This window comes from Thyridium curvatum, assembly GCF_004353045.1.
Source record: "Thyridium curvatum strain D216 chromosome Unknown NODE_91_length_158940_cov_68.853331, whole genome shotgun sequence".
In the NCBI taxonomy this organism is placed as follows: Eukaryota; Fungi; Ascomycota; class Sordariomycetes; order Thyridiales; family Thyridiaceae; genus Thyridium; species Thyridium curvatum.
The window spans coordinates 74,592-93,872 of NW_022156846.1; the positions used below are offsets into that span (position 1 = coordinate 74,592).

The window sequence follows — 19,281 nt, forward strand, 5'->3', positions numbered from 1 at the left end:
GTCAAACAAGACTCCCACGCCTTCCCAGACCACGAATCAACGGAAGTAAATGCAACCAATGCCTCTAGGGGATTCTGTGATTGAAAGATACTAGGATAACTACCACGTTTTCCTTTGAGCAGAGCACTGTTCTCAGCTAATTTGACAAGATGCAACCAAGGAGCTACCTTGTTCTAGGCTTTCATCAAACTACCTGCCCTTGGCGAGATCACAATCATGAAACACGTTGTTAATCCATGACACTATCTTCAATTCTAAACCTCTTCAGAACTGCGGGAACGAGCGTGGAGCTGACCTGTGTACCAGCAGTAATGGGTCCCATAAGATAGGATTCGGCCTCAACCTCATTGAGGACACCATACTGGATGATCTGGAACCACTGAAGATAGAAGGATTGCGAATTGGCGAGACTATCCTTGGAAACAATGAACTTTTCCAGGGTGAAATAATATGGCAGCCCATATACACGAGCTACCAGGGACATATTATTAGCAAGGTTAGCAGCCATAGTTTCAGTGGACATAATACTCACTGACATCAAAAGGAGCGAGTGTCAATCCTAGTGAGCCATAGCTCCGATCTGGCACGTAACCAGGGTCACGAGTGCTGTTGAAGGGAAAGATGCCCAGCCATGCCGCAATGGGAACACCATTTTTGTCCGACAGGGCGAATTGACCGGTGATGTTGAATGGGCTGTCTGGAATGACGGTGGACGGGGCGTACATTGCCTGGAAGTTGGCAAGTACTACAGGGACAGCTGCTGCTGCTAGGGCAATCAGGATTCTGAGGTGCATGTTGAAGCTTGAAAAAGGCCGGAAGCGTGAAGATCAGATTCCAATGAGCAATTGCAAGGACAATTTTGAACCAAATTAGTGCCCGTGAGAAGAGTGGTGAAGATGTGCAACCTCCTGAAAACCAAGCAATCTTATAGCCCCCGTACCAGTCTTACGCTCTCCACCCATGAGTGATTATCCGATGCATTTGTCCGTACAGCGGCCCAGACTCGGATATCTCCGATACCCGGTTATGGCATCTAATTTTAGTACTCTTACTCTCTGCACTAGCATTTCAAGACGCGGTATACTGTTCAAGAAGGTAGTACAAGGTCGTACAGGAGAGGGGTAAGGTCGAAGATGAGGCCAAAGCGAAGTAGCAGTCATAAGTTAATTTGCCAGAATTCTGGAGGCGTTGTTCCTTCCAACAGCCAACAGCACTATCTGAGCTGTCGGGGACTCAACTGTTGAGCCTTGTCGGGAAAAATGCAATGTGCTTATCCACACCTTCCTCGACTGATCTGCACAAATTAAGTAACCCTCCCCAGCAACAATCTTCGGATCTGATACTGATGTGAATTCTCTAGTTCTACAGGATTTACCGGGCAAAGAATTATGTATGAACAAGGTAGCAAAGGGTGTTGAGCGTCTGGATCTAGACTACGTTGCATCGCATCTACTTATCGAACAGGTGCTCCAGTAGGAAGCAGTAGCTGGAATGCTATTGTATTTGGTTACCTTAAGTCAAAAAGTTGTAGCAATGAAAGGCCAGGTACTTGGATATTACTACCAGACAAGCAATATCGCCTCGGCCGAAGCGATCCACCTAAACTTTGATAGGCTAATTTGGCTTTCCTCCCTCGCCCATTCCAAGCGGGCACCTTATCGATCTGGCCATCATTTCTCGTTTTTTTGGCTTAATGTGCCTTCAGCTGAACAGGCCGGGCTCTGGCAGGCTCTCCGGGCCGCCTTCTGTTGTGTCTGCCACCCCTCCTCGGCTCCAGAGTATCGAGTGTACATAATTATGGCCTGCCTTGGTATGAAAGGCATGTTGTCCAATAGCAATGTGCCTTCTACTGGACACCTTCAAAATAGTAAACCATATTAGTTAGAAGTGCTTTTATGATAATAAAGCATGATTCACCACACTCGACCTTATTTAGTCGAGAGAGTCCCAACCTGATATTTGACTTGGACGGATAACGCTAAGTCTTTCCCATCCCAAAAGGTAACAGCCACACGAACATAGTGGCTCTAGAAAATAACTAGGTATTGCCTGTGCCTGTGTTACGCCATATAAATTGACGAAAGAGACAGTTCCATGCTCAACATAACCAGATGAAGCTCTCAATTTTTCCTACCAGAGCTAGTCTGGAAGGGTGTGTTGCACTTCCCGTCCGTGTGGTCGTCATGTATATTTTCTTCCCGATTGCGCCTCATGATAGGGGCAGATCTATGTCTCTTTGACGACAACTTACGAGGCCACAGTGGATAAAAGGTCATACATTTACCTTCTAAATTTACGTATGTACTGATACTATCTATTTGGGCGGAGAGCTGGTACTCCGCAACCTGGGAAGCTTATCAAAAGAATCTCATTTGTGTCAGTAAGATCGCCAGTGACCATTTCAGCTGGAGGAATGACAGATTTAAAATTAGTCTTCATACCTCCCTAAGCTAGGTAGGCTCTGAATTTGAAAGCTAGGTATGATCCCGTTGCAACTGTATCCATATAACGCGAGTCGCCACAGTCTGCCATCTGCAAATGTTGCATGAGAATGGATTCCAGTTCCGGTTACAACCCATTAGCACCAAGAAAGTCCACAATGATTTTGAAAGAATCTCGGGCATTAAGGTGTAAATTGAGCCCGTGGCCAGCTTTTGGATAGCTGATAGCTTTGAAGGGCCTTGCATGGGAGAAAATATCGGCAGCGGGTACCTCGAGCGCTCCGTTACAGCTAAGTGCGAGCTGGTTAGCAAGGTATCCTATGTGTGAGCTTTCCTAAGATCACCTACTTGGATTCGCAAATAATGAAGTCAAACTCTCCGGTTATGATCTTGAAGATAGTCAGCCATGGATACACTGATCGGTGAACTGAAATGGTTGCTGACCATGGCCGCCCCTGTAAAGCTATAGGGAAACTGCCGAAAAGCAGTCACTGTCAGGAGCTCAGTCACAGCAAATGGCTGTTTATTAGCATCTGCGTATATGGCAATATCCGGATCATAATCTGGTTTCTTGAAAAACCTGCTCGCGGATCCATTAGAGTCTGTGACGAATCAGGGAGTGCGAGGTTTGACTCACGTGTTGACATTGGAAAACAGGTCAACAGGGGTCAAGTAGCCCTAAGTAACTGGATCAGACAACTGATGGTCTATGTCCATGAGGTTTCCCATCATACCGTGTCCAATTGCTTCCATTTACCTGGTTGTTGTATGGCAGCGATGCGAGGTTGGCTGGCTTTGACGAAATCGGTGGGGCTGATATAGGATGAATTCAAACCGAACCCTGTAAGGATGACTCCATCTACGATAGTCGGTTCAAGACCAAGTGCACCGAATGAGATAGAGGAGCCAAAGCTATGTCCGACATAGACAACCTTTTTAGGGACCCCGATGTCACTAACGTACTTGCCGGCCTTGACAAGGCGAGCGATGTTGTGCAGCACAGCGACCTGTTGAGAGAGTTGGATCTTGTAGCCAGACACCCTAGCATTGATAATATGAGCATGTTGTAGAATATTCTCAAGACTGATTGCGGTAACTTACTGCGTAGATTCGCCCACTCCGAGACGGTCATAGTAGAGGATAGAGTAGCCTCGGCCGACGGCGTAATCAACAAAGCTGTACTTCTCTGATTGGATCCGCGGATGCCAATAACTAAATGTTGTTAGTAAACTTTGATTAGATATCTGTAAAACATAGATGACTTGCCCGCGATCATAGTTCAGGCCGTGAGTAGCAATTAGGACAGTGCTCTTGTGAGAAGCCAATGCTCCCCTATCTGGAGTGCAGAATGTTGCAGCTATTGTGTAAGATGCTGTTTCGTTCACAGAACCGGAGAATATGTCTGTGGGGGGTGTTCGGCTCGAGATTGTATCGATGAAGTCGGCAACATCAAAGTTGTCTTGGAATCGAGGCAAGCCGAAGACTTCATTCTCCGTCGTAATAGTGATAGGGATCTTGTAATCTTGGCATAACTTGCCTGCGGCAACACCACCAACAGAGAGGGCGCCCAACAAAGTTGCGGAAAGGAGCCCGTTTGACTTCATTGCCTGCTTGTGTTTGTGCTGGAACAGCTGCGGCTTGGATGGAACAATGCTAAGAATGAAGCGCAGGAACTCTCATTTATATACTTAAGTGATGGCCTTGAGCGGGGAGTGATCCATAAAACAATCTTCAGAAGTCTCCCATGATGTTTGATGAGGCATATACTATTCTGTCGAAATACGCCCCGAAAGATCGGAGACTCCCCCACCAGCCGATTATCACTTGAGCGTATTACTGGGCCTCCCCCGATCAATGTTCGTCTCTTTGGAACCACCACGAGATATGTTGCATTGGCCTTTCAAATTGTCTGTCAGCTCTGGAAGGGCCTCGAAGCATCATATCGGATGGTTATAAGTGCCTCGTGACACCGTCCATAGGCTACGAGCGGCTCGTACACAGTGCATCCAATAATTTCTAGTTTGTCGGATTCCATGTCAAGTATGACCATTAAGCAAACCCCATTATAAATTCAAGAGGTGTAAAAATTGCATGTACGTGAGCGTATAGTAAACGCTTGCAACCAAGCTCTTAAACAAGGCTTCTGTAGGGGTTGGACACGCTTCAACCAGATTCCGTAAGAACTACATGATCCCAGCGCAAGGGCCATTCCCATTCCACATATCAGATATAACGCTCCAGAGTGGTAAAATGCAAGCCGGACAATTCTTGCGTGATTCCCACCCTGCATGCGTGATAGACACGTATATTAAGAATGGTCGAAGCATAGCCAACGCTGGTGATATCAACGGTAATTGTCAGATGTGCTGATTCATGGAATTTGAAGCACGCTACATAAAGTCAGCACTAGACTGATTAAAGTGGAATGGATGCCACAAATCGGAGTGCGAGGCAACGCTGCGGTAGCATCAATACGATCATTAATAAGCACAGATCGTATTCTATAACCTACGCGGACAAGCGTGCCTACAAAATCAAAGTGGTGTGCATATTGGCAACAACCCCACCATTGTGTCTGCCCAAGTGCGTTGTATGATCACGGCTGCCAATGTTGCCTTGCCATCCACCTATCCGAGAAATCCGAATCACCAAGGGCTTGTTGGGGAAGCTGGGTTTGACCGAAACAAGGTTACAGGGTCAATACTGCAGTGCTGCAGCCAACTTTGACCAAGAGCAAACAGGCTCCTCAGAAACACATAGATTCTAAAGCGAGCTCTGCGGAAGAACACGATTGCGCTTTGTGTTTTAATCCAAGACTGAGTTGCCTGCGGTCCACCACAACTGCCCAAAACGAGTGACCCTATCCGCTGCGAGTACTCGTGGGGTTCCACGCTCAACTATTTGTCCATCCTCCATGACGAGTACCGTATCAAATCTCGCCACTACCTGTAGCCTATGACTCACCATTATGACGGTATATTTCTCGAATTCGCTCATGATGACCTCTTGTATGATTCTCTCAGTGTCGTGGTCCACGCTTGCAGTAACCTCATCGAGAAGAATGAGGCCACCCACTTTTTCTTCGCTCCCAATTCTTCTAGTGCGAGCCCTTCCACGGAGAACCGTGCGAGCTAGGTTGAACAGCTGCCTCTGTCCTCCAGAAAGTGACTCTTGATGAAACGGCTTTTCTAGTTCCGTCGCGCGGCTGGCTAGTCCGCTCAGCCTCACAAGATGTAGTACTGAGTAGCACTCTTCTGCGGTTGAGAGGCCGAGCGGGTCCAGTTGCTGCTTCAGGCTCATGCGACCGGGCAGTAAGACTGCGTTTTGAGACATTGCAATAATGTGCTCGCGAACTTGTGCTCTGTTGACCGAGTGAAGAGGGATATTGTCTATCATGATATCATTGAAGCTTGAGGATACAGGGTCGAGCATACGCAACAATAGGAGTATCAGGGACGATTTACCGCTGAAGCAGGTTAGTCATCGACTTATTCGTTTGTCATATAAATCACATCACACGCACCTTCCGCTCCTACCGCAAATCGCAACCTTTTCTCCAGCCGTGATCGAGACTGAGATGTTTTTGAGCACCAGATGCGGGGTGCACCCGGGCTCTTGGGAGTCCGTAGATATCCCGCCTCCTCCGCCGAGGCTTCTGAAGGAAGTCAATTACTCTCCATCCGATCGTTGGGTGCGATTTATTGACTTACTGGTATGAAGCTGACACATCGTTGAGTTCGATACCGCCTTTGTTGGGCCAATTCAGATGCACGGGCCTTGTCTCATCTTTGATACCCTCAGGAAGCACATTGTCGCTCAGAGCTTTCAGCCGAGTAACGGCGCCTATCGATGTTTCGAGTTGTGTCCACCAGCGAATGATGAAGTTGAGAATATCACCAAAAGTCATGAGAGCGACCAGACTTGCGCCCGTGAATCCGGAGGTGTCTGAGTGTGTTTGAGTAGCCAGTGCAACCACTATTATTGCGAGACACGCAACAATGCAATGAAGGACAAAGAGCAGCCAGCGCTGCACCATGGCGAGAAGATATGTTGGTCTCTGCGAATCGTCAAGAAACCGAATTGCCTCGCTGATACGAGCCTCCACCCAACCAAACGTTCGGATTGTTGGCAGGCCTCTAGAAATGTCGAGGAAGTGTGTACTTGAATAGATCAGCTCCCGTACTGAAATCTACCAGCCTTTTTACCGCAAGGGCTGGACTTACTACAAAGGGCTCTTGGCCTCTAGGTCTAGTAGTCGCACCTGTCTCGATGTTCGCAAATAGAATTTCTGGACGAAATACAAGACGCCTATTAGCACCGGATAAGCAATCGCCAAATACGGCGACGATGTCGCAATGATGGCGGCCAGCCCCAGTGCATTGCAGACGTCGAGGGACAAGTTAGTGATGGCCATTGGGAGCTCATTGTCCACGAGTGTCATGTCTTGCGAGAAAAGATTGGTGATGACTCCGATGTCAGTGGCCGTGGTGAAGCACAGCGGAGCGTGGATAACAGCCTGTAGTGCAGACTGATGCAGCCGAAGGCCAGAGACTGCCGCCATCATGGTGTATGAGGTCCAGAAGCACAGTACAATTGATGCCAAGCCGGCCGACTGCCACACTGCGTATAGGCCGATGTAAAATGCATTCGAGTGGTTTAATTCCCTGTCGCCCGACCAGAATCTGAGCCAGATATATCCAAAGTTGTAAAAGAAGCCCCATCCGAGACCAAAAAGCACGAATGCCACAAATGAGACTTTTCCAAGGCTTGCGAGATAGTAGCGATAGACTGCAGAGTTCCCCATCATTCTGTCCTTTTCGGACAAAAAGCTGGTGCCGCCGGCTACCTCAGTCGGAAAGTCTAGACCTTCCGGCTGGTCAAGATCATGCTGAGTTGCCACTTTCGACTCGGTGAAAGCCTCAAAACAGCCCACAGTGGTGTGGAGTCCTGCTGCTGTGAGTCCTCGGTAGTCGCCTTGGAAGTCAATGGTTTGGTCCGCATTTAAGGCGATGATGTGATGTGCCATTGGGAGCAGTTTAATGTTGTGCGTTGCAAAGATGACCGTGCACCCACGACGGGTGAGGACTCCATTCGGGCCCAGTGTTCGCATGAAGACCTCGAGCTCCGTGTCCGCATCAAGACCACTGAATGTGTCATCCAGCACATACAATGCGGCGTTGTGGTACAGCGCTCTAGCAATCGACACTCGTTGCTTTTGGCCTCCACTGAGGGCCAGGCAGCTGGTGCCATCACCCTCGGGCAGTGTCTTGAAGTCTACGGACAGTGCGGTGCATTCTAGCACCTCCTGGTAGCGTACTTCGTCAAAGTCGGATGGCCCGATGATGTTGGCACGGACCGTGCTGCTAAATATATACGGAGTCTGCTCGCAAACGGCAGATCGAAAGCTTTCAAGAGTTGTGCTGATTTTCGTATCCCCGTCAACGAATGGAACTTCTGACAGCAGCGCTCGGCACAAAGTTGATTTGCCAGAGCCGACTGGACCAACCAACATAGTGAGAGAGGAGGCTGGTACCCTGAAGCTGATATTTTGCAGAACAGGCTTGCCTTCGATCCATCCAACCGTTGCATTTTCAACGGCGATGCCCGGACCTGTGCTCTCACCAACTCTGAAGCCGATGTCCCTCGTCAACTGGATGGACGATGCGCCACCTAAAAGCCGACGATCCTGTCGGCTCTTGTTGGCAACGAATTCTTGTATCCTTCCCATTGACGTGAATGCAGCGATTAGATAGGGGATCTCCCCAAACAAAATCCCAAGAGGATCTGCCAACAACACCAGGTATGCTAAAGATGTGAACACGGTGCCGCTATCGTAGTTGCGAGCTGACACGGCAAACGTCACCAAAGGACAGAGTGCCATGGGTGCAAAGCCAAAGATCATGTTCGATACATAAAGCCTACGATACTTCGTAGCCGCCTGCATCTCTTCAACTCGCAACTGCTGTGTGGAGTCTGCCACTGAGCTGGCCAGGGCTGAGATTTTGAGCTGTTTCAGGCTCGCCAGCATGTCTGCTGTTTCAGTCACTCTTGTCTGTATGCGCTCCATCCACCGCTTTTGGCGTGGTCCGATGTAGCGGTTGAGGACAAAGGAGAAGCCAACTGCGCAAACTACGACGAGCAGCGGTGCGATGAAGGCAAGACCCAATTGGCCATGGAGCAACCAACTTGCGAGTGCGACCTCGATGGGGGTCGCCCAAAATTCGTGAAGGTTAAGCAAACCCACACGGATGCGTTCAATGTCAGTACTCATCAGTGTTACGGCCGCTGAGTCGCTGACGTCGGCAGAGAGCATCTCCGTCATCCTGTGGTAAATAGTCGCGATTACCACACCGCGAACAATGGATTGAAATCTTTCATGACAATACCAATATAGGGCCGTCGAAATGGCAACTCCAAAGTAGATGATAACAGTCGCACCGATAAAGCCGTATCCAACATTTGTCCACGAAGACTCTTGTTCCAGAGGTTTCTCCAGGTGAGCAAGAAGAGCATGAACCAGGAAAGGCTGACAGAATCTGAAGCCTACAAGGGCCAGTCTTGGAGTTATAGGAAGGAGCAACTGCCATAGCAGCGTTCGGGCCAGGAGCCTTGCCAATCCAAACTTCTCCCGCATCCAGTCGGTGCGGGCCTGTCGAGCCTTCTTCCAAAATAATTTGTAAAGTTCATCGGTTGCAAGGTGGCGATCAAGCTTGGGAAGCTCTTTTAGGCTCAACACATGAAAGTAAGCGGTGCAAAAGAGCGGATTCAACCATGAATAGGTGATAAGATCTAGAGGGCCCGATTTCTCTTCGAGGCACAGCTCTGGTGATGATGACTTTTGCCAGCTTTCAGCCACAAGCCAAACGGCTTTTGTCGTAACTGTCACTGTATATAACTTGGCCAATAGTAAATGCTTCCCGGTGTCAAGGTAAATGAGCCACTGTGTTCGAGTTCGGGCAACGTCAAACAGAATCGTGAAAAGAAAATATGTGCTGATCAGGAATGATGGTCTTGCTGAGCGCCGGTGTTCCAATACCGCTAGGGGTAGCAATAACGAAGACAAGAGAAAAGACACTGAGTGAGCTGTCGTCGACCAGTTTGCCTCGTGGTTAAACTCGACGCCAATAATGAGGATTGAAAGGTTGAGAGACCAATATGCTAGTCCCAGTGACTATTACATGGCATTAGTTACAGATATCCAAGGTACTCGAAGTTAATGGTCGTACCAGCTTTACCACCAGAAGGCATGAAAGTCCTTTGATCAAAAGGGTAGCATGGCAGACGTGGCGGAGCATCAGAGCCCCAAACACAATGAAAACTAAAGCAGGGAGAAGGCATAGAACAATGTCTTCAAATTTGACAGTAAAGTCAAAGTCTCCTCTACAACCCGTCACCGTTGGCCCAAACGTGTGGTCGCTCTCGCAGTATGGGTGAGCATCCATTTCCCTCCGTAATTCTCTCAGGTGCCTGAAGAATAGTCGAGTTCGTTCAATGTCGCAGAGTGAAGGGGGCACGTTCGTCGTTGTGGTAGTAGCTCTCGGCAGGCGAGGAAAAGCATACCCAGCAGACTTGCCCAAACGCACAGAATGAGAACCAAGTCCAATCACCCTTGCTGTTTTGCGTCCCGATCTAAAATGGATCAACAACACGATTACGACGACTGAATAAGTCATTAGACAGGAAAGAAGATTATAGATGATATTCCGGGCCCATGTCAGGTACAGGTACAAGTTGATCTGCGAGGATCTCGCTACGTGGTAATCTAATCCTTGATCTGACGAGAGAGGCCTGCATATGCGCTACGGTCGACAGAACTGCATTCGGAAGCTTATCCCGTCACTTGCGGCATCAACATTTGCCTTCCAAAAGGGGCAATGAGCATTCACCAGTACTTTCAATCTCATTGGATCAATTGCGTCCATCTATCCCCACGGCGATCAGCAAAGAGGGACAGCAATTCAGTTTCGGAGCTGCTAGACTCATGGAGTCCCCATCCTAAATCTTGGCAGCAGTACAGTACAGACTTCCCCTGTCAGCATTTTCCCTTCTAGGGATCTGACAAAGATGTACCGGCCGGACTGGACTGCCATCTTCCTCCCGCAACCTCTGCAGCTCTTAGTATTGCGACCGCTCACCGCCTGATAACTTGATCAATGGTGTCTTTGTTGAGTCATTAATCCCTTAGCCCATTGTCACGTCAGTGCCGTTGCATGAGGTTCACTAACCGAGCCACAAAGGGTAAATTAACGCCGACGAGAAATGATCCTCTAGCGGTGACCGAAAATGAACTGTTTCAGGTGCATTTGCAAACGTACCGCAGTAGTCAAGGTCACAGCTTGGAGAATTGCAGCAAGGAACTTGGTTAGTGATTGGTCAAAGAGGAGACCGAGTCTCGGACTCGAACATGCATTCAGAGCGAATCTGGTTGACCTGATTTTCCCAATGCCCGAATAGCAGGTGGGAAGAAGTCTGTGCGGGTGTATTGCATAGTGACTTCTCAGAGAGGTCTCTGTGTCGGCCGTGGTACATGTTCACGAAGTACACACAGCTCGCTTCGATGGTTGCATGACGCTATTGATCGAGATTCATCAATCTCTTTCTGTCTCAATATAGGCACCAATGTTGAATTATTTGACTTGCTTTTAGCCAAGTTCTTAACTCTGATGTTTGTTGTCTGGATCACGTTCAAATGCTGTCCGCACGAGGTATGGCGGCTTCACTCCGCCGGCAAGAAGTCCTTTGGGAGATTATGGCCAATACTTACAGTCCTAATCTATGCGCAGACGGCTTCATCAATCTGGGTATTGCAGAGAACGGCCTGATGCAGGCCGAGCTGCTCGCACATATCAAAAAGAAGTTTGATCCTCAACGTACTGCCTTATCATATGGAGAGGGCCCTAACGGAAGCGCGAGGCTCAGGGCAGCGGTGGCTTCCTTCATCAACTCAATATTCTCCCCATTCACCCCAGTTGATGCTAGTCACATAAGTGTCTCGAATGGGGTAACGGGCTCTATCGAGCGTTGTGCATTCGAACTAGGCGATCCGGGGGATGCCTTCCTTCTTGGCCGCCCTTACTATGGGGCTTTCCCAGCTGAACTGGGCGATCGAGCACAGATCCGCACAATTCCAGTGTCATTTGGGGAAGTCGATCCTTTTGGACTTGCTGCTGTGTCCATATACGAAAGTTCGATCATTGATGCGCATGCAAGATCTCAACGGGTGCGAGCTCTGTTGCTCTGCAATCCGCACAACCCCCTTGGACGGTGCTACGCAAAGGAGGTCCTTACTGCATTGATGCGGTTGTGCCACAAATACCAGATTCACCTGGTCGTGGATGAAGTGTATGCCCTGAGCACCTTCCGGAACCCGGAGAACCGACAGGCAGTGCCATTCACGTCGACTCTCACCATTGATACCACAGGAATCATCGACCCCGCGCTGCTGCACGTATTCTGGGGCATGAGCAAGGACTTTGGCTGCAACGGCCTGCGCATAGGCTGCGTCATTTCTCAGGCCAACCGGGCTTTGATAGCCGCCCTCGACGCACATGCTCCTTATTGCTACCCAGCTGCTTTCCTCGACTATATCGCGTGTACGGTCTTGGAGGATCACGAGTTCGTCACAGCATACATCATTGAGAATCGCAGGCGCCTTGGGGAGAACTATGCCATAATAGCGACCTTTTTGAATAAGTTCGCCATTCCCTTCTTCCGGGGTACCAATGCGGGATTGTTCGTGTGGGCCAATTTGGGAGCAGCATGGTCAAGACGGCGGCAGGATAAGACTCGATATCATCTGGGAGGGACATGTAATGGTATCAAATGTCTCAAGGAAAAGTTGACGGTGGATTCCGAAGAGCTTCAACGTGATCTTGATGTGAACATGGAGGTTCAACGTCGACTCCTCGCCGAGAAGGTGTACATCATTGATGGAGATGAGCTAGGAAGTGAGGTGCCAGGATGGTTCCGCATAGTATTTGCTCAACCGAAGGACATATTGGAGAAGGGTCTGAATAGGATTGCCAGTGCATTCGATATGTAAAAGCGTGGTGAAAGAATTGTTCTTGATCTAGGGCTAGAAAATTGAATTCAAGAGTATTCACGGACCATCCCACTACCAGACACCTTGTAAAAGCAGTGCAAACTGTGTAAATAGCTTCTGAGACGACAAGGAGACATTACATCAGCTTGATTCCTAATACCTACATGTCAAGACCGTTCAGCTTGACTTGTAAGAGAGACGTAGCCTCGATCTCGTTTGCGCGAGACCTCAGCTCCTGAACATCCCAATTGACCCAGACATATCGACCCTTTAGAAATTTGGCCTCTTCAGAAGCAAGCCAAACGACAAAATTGCCGGGAAGCTCAGCTACAGATGCAACCTGAGGTCAGCTGAAGCCCTGAACCCGGGGTTGAGGGTTACTCGGAGGGGCAAGACAAAGCCACTTACCTTCATCCATTGGTGGCATCTGACCATGTTTGGTATTCATCGCCGAAGCGACTACACCGGGTTGGATATTAACAATGTGCATTCCGGGGTTTTCGAATTGGAGATAGTCGAACATCCTGACGCTGGCCATCTTGGTTGCAGCATAGGCCCATGTGCCACCAGGCATTGCCGGCAAATGGCCGATGCCGGACGAGATGTTGAAAATACAAACATTAGAAGCCGTATGTGGGATTGCCGCCTGGATGAGGTTGAGCGGTCCAAGAATGTTGATATCAAGGCCTTCGCGTATATCGGGTACGGAGGACTCGATGACGGTGCTAGTGTTGGGCAAAATGCCAGCGTTGCTGACTAGTATGTCGATTTTCGCCCCGGTTTTCTGAGCAAAGCTACTCATGGCGGCAGCCAGGCTATCTCGCCTGCTGATGTCGGCAGTCTCGAATAACACGGTGGTAGTATCCGCGGAATTGGCTGAGCGAATTTGGTTGGCGGCAGCCTCCAGAACTTCTAGTCGGCGACCAAGGATGGCCACGGTCTTGGCGCCGGCCTGGGCGAACGCCATGGAAATGGCGAGTCCAATACCAACGCCGCCACCAGTGACCACCACAAACTTGCCTGTGGCACTCAGCTCGGGGCGGGATGGAGAGATCTGAGCATAAGGCTTCTGGTGCCAGGTCTTGGTAAACGACGGGAAAGGGGTGCTTCCGGACATGATCGTTTTTGCTGGGTGACAGGTGATAGGGATCAATGTAAGGTCGATATTGTCAGACTGTAATGTAACTCAGCTTTCTACTAACAGATCTGGACTGAAGAATCGAAGTACTATTGAATTGATTGTACGGTGGTCCTTGGGAGCTGAATATCGGCTCTTGGAAGTTGCGCAATGGTGGCTTATAAACATGAGGTGGACACTAAGTATTTCCTATGTGCTCTTCATCGCTTTGGAAGTAATCATTTGCCTAAAGAATAAGCAACCTTGTCTCAGTAGCTGCCTCTACTATACAGAGCCAATTCTTTGGATTCCATAACTGGCTGGCGAGTTGCCGTGCTTAATTGGATATGTAATGTCAGCTAGCACAAGCTCCGCGCGGAGGCCCAGGAGGTGGCTCCGCAGCCCTCCGCATTCACGCCGGACCGCCGCTCGTGCTTTTTACAATGCATGCAGATCCTATGCGAGCTTTAGTCATGCGGAAGTCGGTCTCGGTTGATTGATCACTTTTGGAATCGTACGCTGGAAAGACCTCGTATGCTTCGAGGCTTAGTTGCGGCAATCTTTGCGCTCAAATTTGTAATCTCCTCTTTCATGTAACTTAAAATCCAAGGTTACCTCTATTCAAGAAATAAACATCTACATACACTAGAAAATATCAAAGGTACTAAGTCTCGTGAAAAATGCCTGATCCCGTTGCCTAAGTACACTGTGGTTCAACTCGATACACGCCCTGCGAACCATATGCAATTGTCCGTTGTCCACAATCGTCCCTCTAGTTGACAGATCATCCATGAACTTGACGGCATTATTAATCAGCCCCATGTATTCTGGAACTTTGTCATCAAGTGGGTGAGACGCATTGTTGGCAGCCAGCAGCGTTGCTGCGGTCAAATACGGACAAGTCGTCTCCCTGTTGTCCATCATGGCTAGCTGTTAGCTATCCGATTTCAGCCCGTGAGAGATTGCCCAGCTCAAAACTAGTGCGCATGTAGTCAATGGGTTCGAGTCCACTTACCATACCAAGCCATAGCCTCTGGGAACAGCTTCAAAAAGGTTCAGGAAATCACAGGCATCTTGTACCAAGGACTCCCAGCGCGACGGTAACGGCAACCTGCCCGACTCCTTGCAAGCCTTGCGCAGGCTCTTCACCCACTGCTCATCCCATGCATGCGCCTGGTTTATCATGGTCACACAGGCAAAGCTGGTAGCATGTAGAATGCAGAAGAAAGGGAGGACTGTGGGTGATAGGCTCTGGGGAGCTAGGGCCGCGGCAAACTCAGGAGGGATGGACAACTGCCATTGCTCAAGCGCTTGAACGAGGCTTTCGTGTGCAACTGCGCGCTCCGCTGTGCTACGACTCTGGGACCGCGCCGAGTAGAGATAGTCGTAGATCCCCCCCTGAATGCTAGCGAGCCGGATGCGAGCAAGAAAGTAATTTACACTGGCGTCTCCAGTGAGCGTGGTTACTACACCAGGGATAATGTCGAGCGCGTCGTGATCGGCTTGACCACCGTCGGTCAAAGGATTATCATGACTAGCTGCAGGCGTAGGCATATCGATATCAATATCGTCGTCGTGTTGGATAGATGGCTGCCGGGCGCGCATGCTCAAATCTTTGTCGAGAATATAAGCAATGAAGAAAACATAAGAGTGCTGCCTGGCAGTAACAGGGTCGAGGTTGCTCGTTGAAGCACGAGAATGCAACCCAAGTTCATGAGCTAGACGCATCGCCGTGGCGATGAGGATCAGGGACGGTTTCAGGTCCTTGGATGCCTGGAGCAGGATGATCATGGCCAAGAGGACTTGGACATTGAGCAGCACCGTATCGCCGAGAATCACTGCCGAGATGACTGACTGGGCTCTGCTTAGATGGAAGAAGGCAAGGTCTTCGCCACCGGTAAGACCGTAGCTACCAGCTAGGTTTTGCTTGTAGGCCAAAGCCAATACGACGTTGATGGCGGCCCATGATACCGGATCTCGCTGCTGTGGGGCGGCGTACCAGTCATTGACCAGTTTGACCAAGTTCTTGGGCTCGAATAGGGGCATCACAGCATTGAAGCTGTCAAGAAAGACGCGGATAGCGAGCATAACCTCTCGATATGGCGGCAAATCCATGGTGGCGGCATCCGAACCAGGCACGCGGGTATCCATACGATATAGCGCGCTCATGCCTGCGGATATGGGCGGCGCGGCCGGCGAAGGCGTAGACTTCTTTGACTGCGCTGCGACGGACGGTGCTAGAGTCTGCAGCTGCTCTTGGTGTCGGAGCGCAGCCGGACTATCTTTGGTATTCTCAAGGCGCTGGGTCAAGTCAGCCACTTGGGCTTGTAACTGCTCCACAAACGCATGCAAGTTGGCTATGCCTGAAAGGGTCTCGATGGTGTTGGTTGCGGCCGGTCGCTTCCGGGGTCGATTTCGTGGCCGAGACGGACGACTCGGAGCGGCATATGTACACTCGATGCCATTTGTAATGCAGTAAGAGCAGCGGGGCCGCTGGCGATCGCATCTTATTTTGCGCAAGTAGCACTTATCGCACGTCTTTGATGAAAAGCCCCGCGGTAAAGGGCCTGTGTATTAGCAACGACTACACAAGTAGACAGATGTGGTGCAAGGCCACGTTCATGGGATGCCTCACCTTTCTCAGGGGCGTTGATGTGTCCATCGTTACGTGCAACGCCTTGGTTCAAGGTCAACAATGCGCCGCCTCTAGGGTTATCGACATAAGCATCAAATCTCAAATTAGAGCTGTTAATCTGCATAGGTATGGATGCTGGACATAGGGGTGAAAGTGCGTCAAGGTGGATTGATTATATCAGGCAATGAGTGTCAGCGGGTGTCTTGGCGAGGCTCCGTTGGTGCTCCGCGCGGTGCGTATTTGTAATCACATCAATCCACTCGCGCGCCACGACAGACCACACTCAGGTGCATGACTAAGAGTTGCCGCTCCCTCGAGAATGCAGCCCGTTCTCATGCCTCCGCTTGCAGACTCCGCGGGCCTGGTGCTTTCTGATTTCGAGAGGCTCTGCAATCAAGTAGACCAGACCACTATGATTCAGATTTGACCTGTGTCAACATCCTGACAAATGTTGGTGACCTTATCCACTAGCTTTCAATGGAGTCTGCAAATTCATCTGTGACTGAAGAAAGGATCTATTTAAACTCAGGACTTCTGGTTGTATTTGACTGCTCTGCATGCATTTCATCCCCTTCATGTGATGTGACCACAAACCAGCACGTTTTGCAATCGCTGCTACGTATTGCTCGTCTGTCACTGAGATCTTTTAGCTACCTGAGATTATCCACTTCCCCCAGTCATAGCAGGCATGGCTCAAATTGAAGTCGAGAACATGTCTGTAGACAGCCCACAGCAACCTACACATGAGAAACGAACGACCGGGATACCCTCTGATTCGGACACCCTAGAGCTAGAGCCAACACCCGTCGGTGTCACGGAGGAGAAACATACGCGGCAGATCCGTGGTTTGCGATGGTTGATTATATGTGTCGCCATCTACATCACCTGCTTCCTCTACGGCCTCGATACCACTATCGCCGCTGACGTCCAGGGCCCCGTCGTCGAAGCCTTTGGTCATGTCGAGCAGCTCACTTGGCTTGGTGCGGGTTTCCCCCTCGGCTCAGTCGTTGCAATCCTGCCCGTCGGGGCCCTCTACAACATGTTCAACACCCGGTGGATATTTCTCGTCTCTGTCATAACTTTCGAAGTTGGCTCTGCACTGTGCGGTGGTGCTCCCACCATGGATGCCCTCATCGTTGGCCGTGTCATAGCCGGTGCTGGTGGCAACGGCATATATCTCGGCTCCCTCTATTACTACGCCTTACTCACCACCCCAGAGGAGCGTGGGTTTTATATGGCTCTTATAGGCTTCTGGTGGGGTGTTGGTGCCATCCTTGGCCCTGTCATTGGAGGTGCTTTCGCTGTGTCCGCCGCAACTTGGCGATGGGCATTTTATATCAACCTGGTTCTCGGCGCCGTCTCAGCTCCCGCGTACCTTTTATGTCTACCGTCTCATCATCCCATCCAAGGGGTTAGCATCAGGGCTCGCCTAGGCCGTCTAGATTGGGCCGGATTTCTTCTCGGAGCTGGTGTCTGGACCTCGTTCCTTCTAGCTCTCACGATGGCTGGTGGCCAGTGGCCATGGAAAGACGGACGTACAATTGCGACATTTGTTGTCTTTGGAGTTGCACTAGGTCTTTATGCTGTCCAACAGAGCATTCCCCTCTTCACCACCGTCGAGAATCGATCCTATCCTGTTCAGCTACTCCGCCAGCGGACACAAGTACTTCTCTACATCACCACCGCTGCCGGTATCACATCCCTCTATGTCACTGTGTATTTTGTCCCCTTGTACTTCCAATTTGTCAGTGGCGATAGTGCCTTGGTTGCTGCTGTTCGTTTGCTTCCTTTCTTAGTTGTTTGTATCACCATCAACCTCGCGTCTGGCTATTTCCTCAGCACCATCAAGGTTTACATGTTCATGTATGTCATATCGTCTATCTTTATTACCATCGGGGGTGCACTTCTCATGGTCTACCTACACCCCGAAACTCCTTCGGGTACGGTCTACGGCCTCATGGTGGTTATTGCCCTCGGCACTGGCCTGGCCATGCTGTCAGGATTCGCGGTTACGACACTCACCCTGCCAACCAAGGACGCTGGATCTGGCCTCGTCCTGCAAAGCATCGCACAAATTGGCTCCCAGGTCATTGCCCTGGCTATAGCTGGCCAGATCTTTCGGTCTACGGCATTCCGAAATTTGAGTTCAATATTGGCTGGCAAGGGATTTTCTGACAGCGACATTCAGAATGCTGTTGCTGGTGCCTCCAGTGACTTATTCGACAAACTCGAAGGCAAGCTGCGTTTGGAGGCCATCTCAGCGATCACGCGGGCAATTCAGACTACTTTTGTTCTGGTACCAGTTGCTGGAGGGGTCATGCTTCTTGCCGGCCTATGCATGAAGCGTGAGAAACTCTTTGGTCATGGCCGGGGTAGCTTGTCAGTACATACCGGTGCCTAGCTCCAGACAAAAGATTCCCTTCCTAGTTGGCCGGAATAACACTAAAAGCTAAAAGGGGTGTATATCATTGGTAGACTAGATGATTATGGTCGCTTTCTGTCCGCATAGAGTTTACGTAGTAAGGCCCATTTTGCATAGGGGCGTAATAGAAGAGACGGATGCTTTCCACATCGATTGCGAACAAACAGCCTTTGTGCCTGCATCGGCATCCGCCTGCTGTCTCTATGTTTGACTACCTGGATCCTTCTCCACCCACCAGAGCCCGGATTTGAAGGTTAGTTAATAGGCATTTTCCAGGTCAGTCTCCCTACCGAATCGTAATATCACTCTTGCGCGAACCGCCCCAGTAAGCAAATACCAATACATCTTTCCCGGTTACAGGGCTGAACTAGCTGAGCTGTCGAGTGACGCGTGAGGAGTAGTAGCTCCATCTTTTCTCAGGATGGCAAAGTGGTAGCCACGGAGCGTCCGGATTGCCTTGTGATTGGGTGTTACCAACATCTCGCATCGGGGCAGCCAAGGCTATCAGAGACAAATGCTCAAGTTGACCGCTCGGATATGTGCAGCATGGTCCTAGGGGTCAAATCGTCGTTTGAATGACCATGCATGTGATTGAAGGTGGTCCCGCTAGGTAATCAATGACAC

General features: G+C 50.0%; 6 protein-coding genes across 6 annotated transcripts; 2 read left to right on the forward strand and 4 right to left on the reverse strand.

Annotated features, from left to right (window-relative positions):
* Positions 1 to 229: 229 nt before the first annotated feature.
* E0L32_010789 (uncharacterized protein) lies at positions 230 to 794 on the reverse strand (the record flags this gene model as incomplete). Its single annotated transcript, XM_031133446.1, has 2 exons — positions 230 to 471; positions 533 to 794. 2 exons carry the CDS (start codon positions 792 to 794, stop codon positions 230 to 232), a joined length of 504 nt encoding a protein of 167 aa, XP_030989003.1.
* A 1,991-nt stretch (positions 795 to 2,785) lies between these two features.
* E0L32_010790 (uncharacterized protein) lies at positions 2,786 to 9,883 on the reverse strand (the record flags this gene model as incomplete). The annotated part of the gene is made up of 11 exons (XM_031133447.1): positions 2,786 to 2,830; positions 2,886 to 3,021; positions 3,079 to 3,119; positions 3,176 to 3,482; positions 3,543 to 4,094; positions 4,954 to 4,967; positions 5,406 to 5,907; positions 5,965 to 6,096; positions 6,152 to 6,601; positions 6,665 to 9,612; positions 9,668 to 9,883. The coding sequence occupies 11 exons, from the start codon at positions 9,881 to 9,883 to the stop codon at positions 2,786 to 2,788; spliced, it is 5,343 nt and encodes a 1,780-aa protein (XP_030989004.1).
* A 1,265-nt stretch (positions 9,884 to 11,148) lies between these two features.
* Positions 11,149 to 12,483, forward strand: E0L32_010791 (uncharacterized protein; the record flags this gene model as incomplete). The annotated part of the gene is made up of 1 exon (XM_031133448.1): positions 11,149 to 12,483. The coding sequence occupies one exon, from the start codon at positions 11,149 to 11,151 to the stop codon at positions 12,481 to 12,483; it is 1,335 nt and encodes a 444-aa protein (XP_030989005.1).
* Positions 12,484 to 12,643: 160 nt separating this feature from the next.
* On the reverse strand, positions 12,644 to 13,600 carry E0L32_010792 (uncharacterized protein; the record flags this gene model as incomplete). The annotated part of the gene is made up of 2 exons (XM_031133449.1): positions 12,644 to 12,810; positions 12,892 to 13,600. The coding sequence occupies 2 exons, from the start codon at positions 13,598 to 13,600 to the stop codon at positions 12,644 to 12,646; spliced, it is 876 nt and encodes a 291-aa protein (XP_030989006.1).
* A 937-nt stretch (positions 13,601 to 14,537) lies between these two features.
* Positions 14,538 to 16,359, reverse strand: E0L32_010793 (uncharacterized protein; the record flags this gene model as incomplete). The annotated part of the gene is made up of 3 exons (XM_031133450.1): positions 14,538 to 14,577; positions 14,616 to 16,167; positions 16,236 to 16,359. 3 exons carry the CDS (start codon positions 16,357 to 16,359, stop codon positions 14,538 to 14,540), a joined length of 1,716 nt encoding a protein of 571 aa, XP_030989007.1.
* Positions 16,360 to 16,923: 564 nt separating this feature from the next.
* E0L32_010794 (uncharacterized protein) lies at positions 16,924 to 18,636 on the forward strand (the record flags this gene model as incomplete). Its single annotated transcript, XM_031133452.1, has 1 exon — positions 16,924 to 18,636. One exon carries the CDS (start codon positions 16,924 to 16,926, stop codon positions 18,634 to 18,636), a length of 1,713 nt encoding a protein of 570 aa, XP_030989008.1.
* Positions 18,637 to 19,281: the final 645 nt, after the last annotated feature.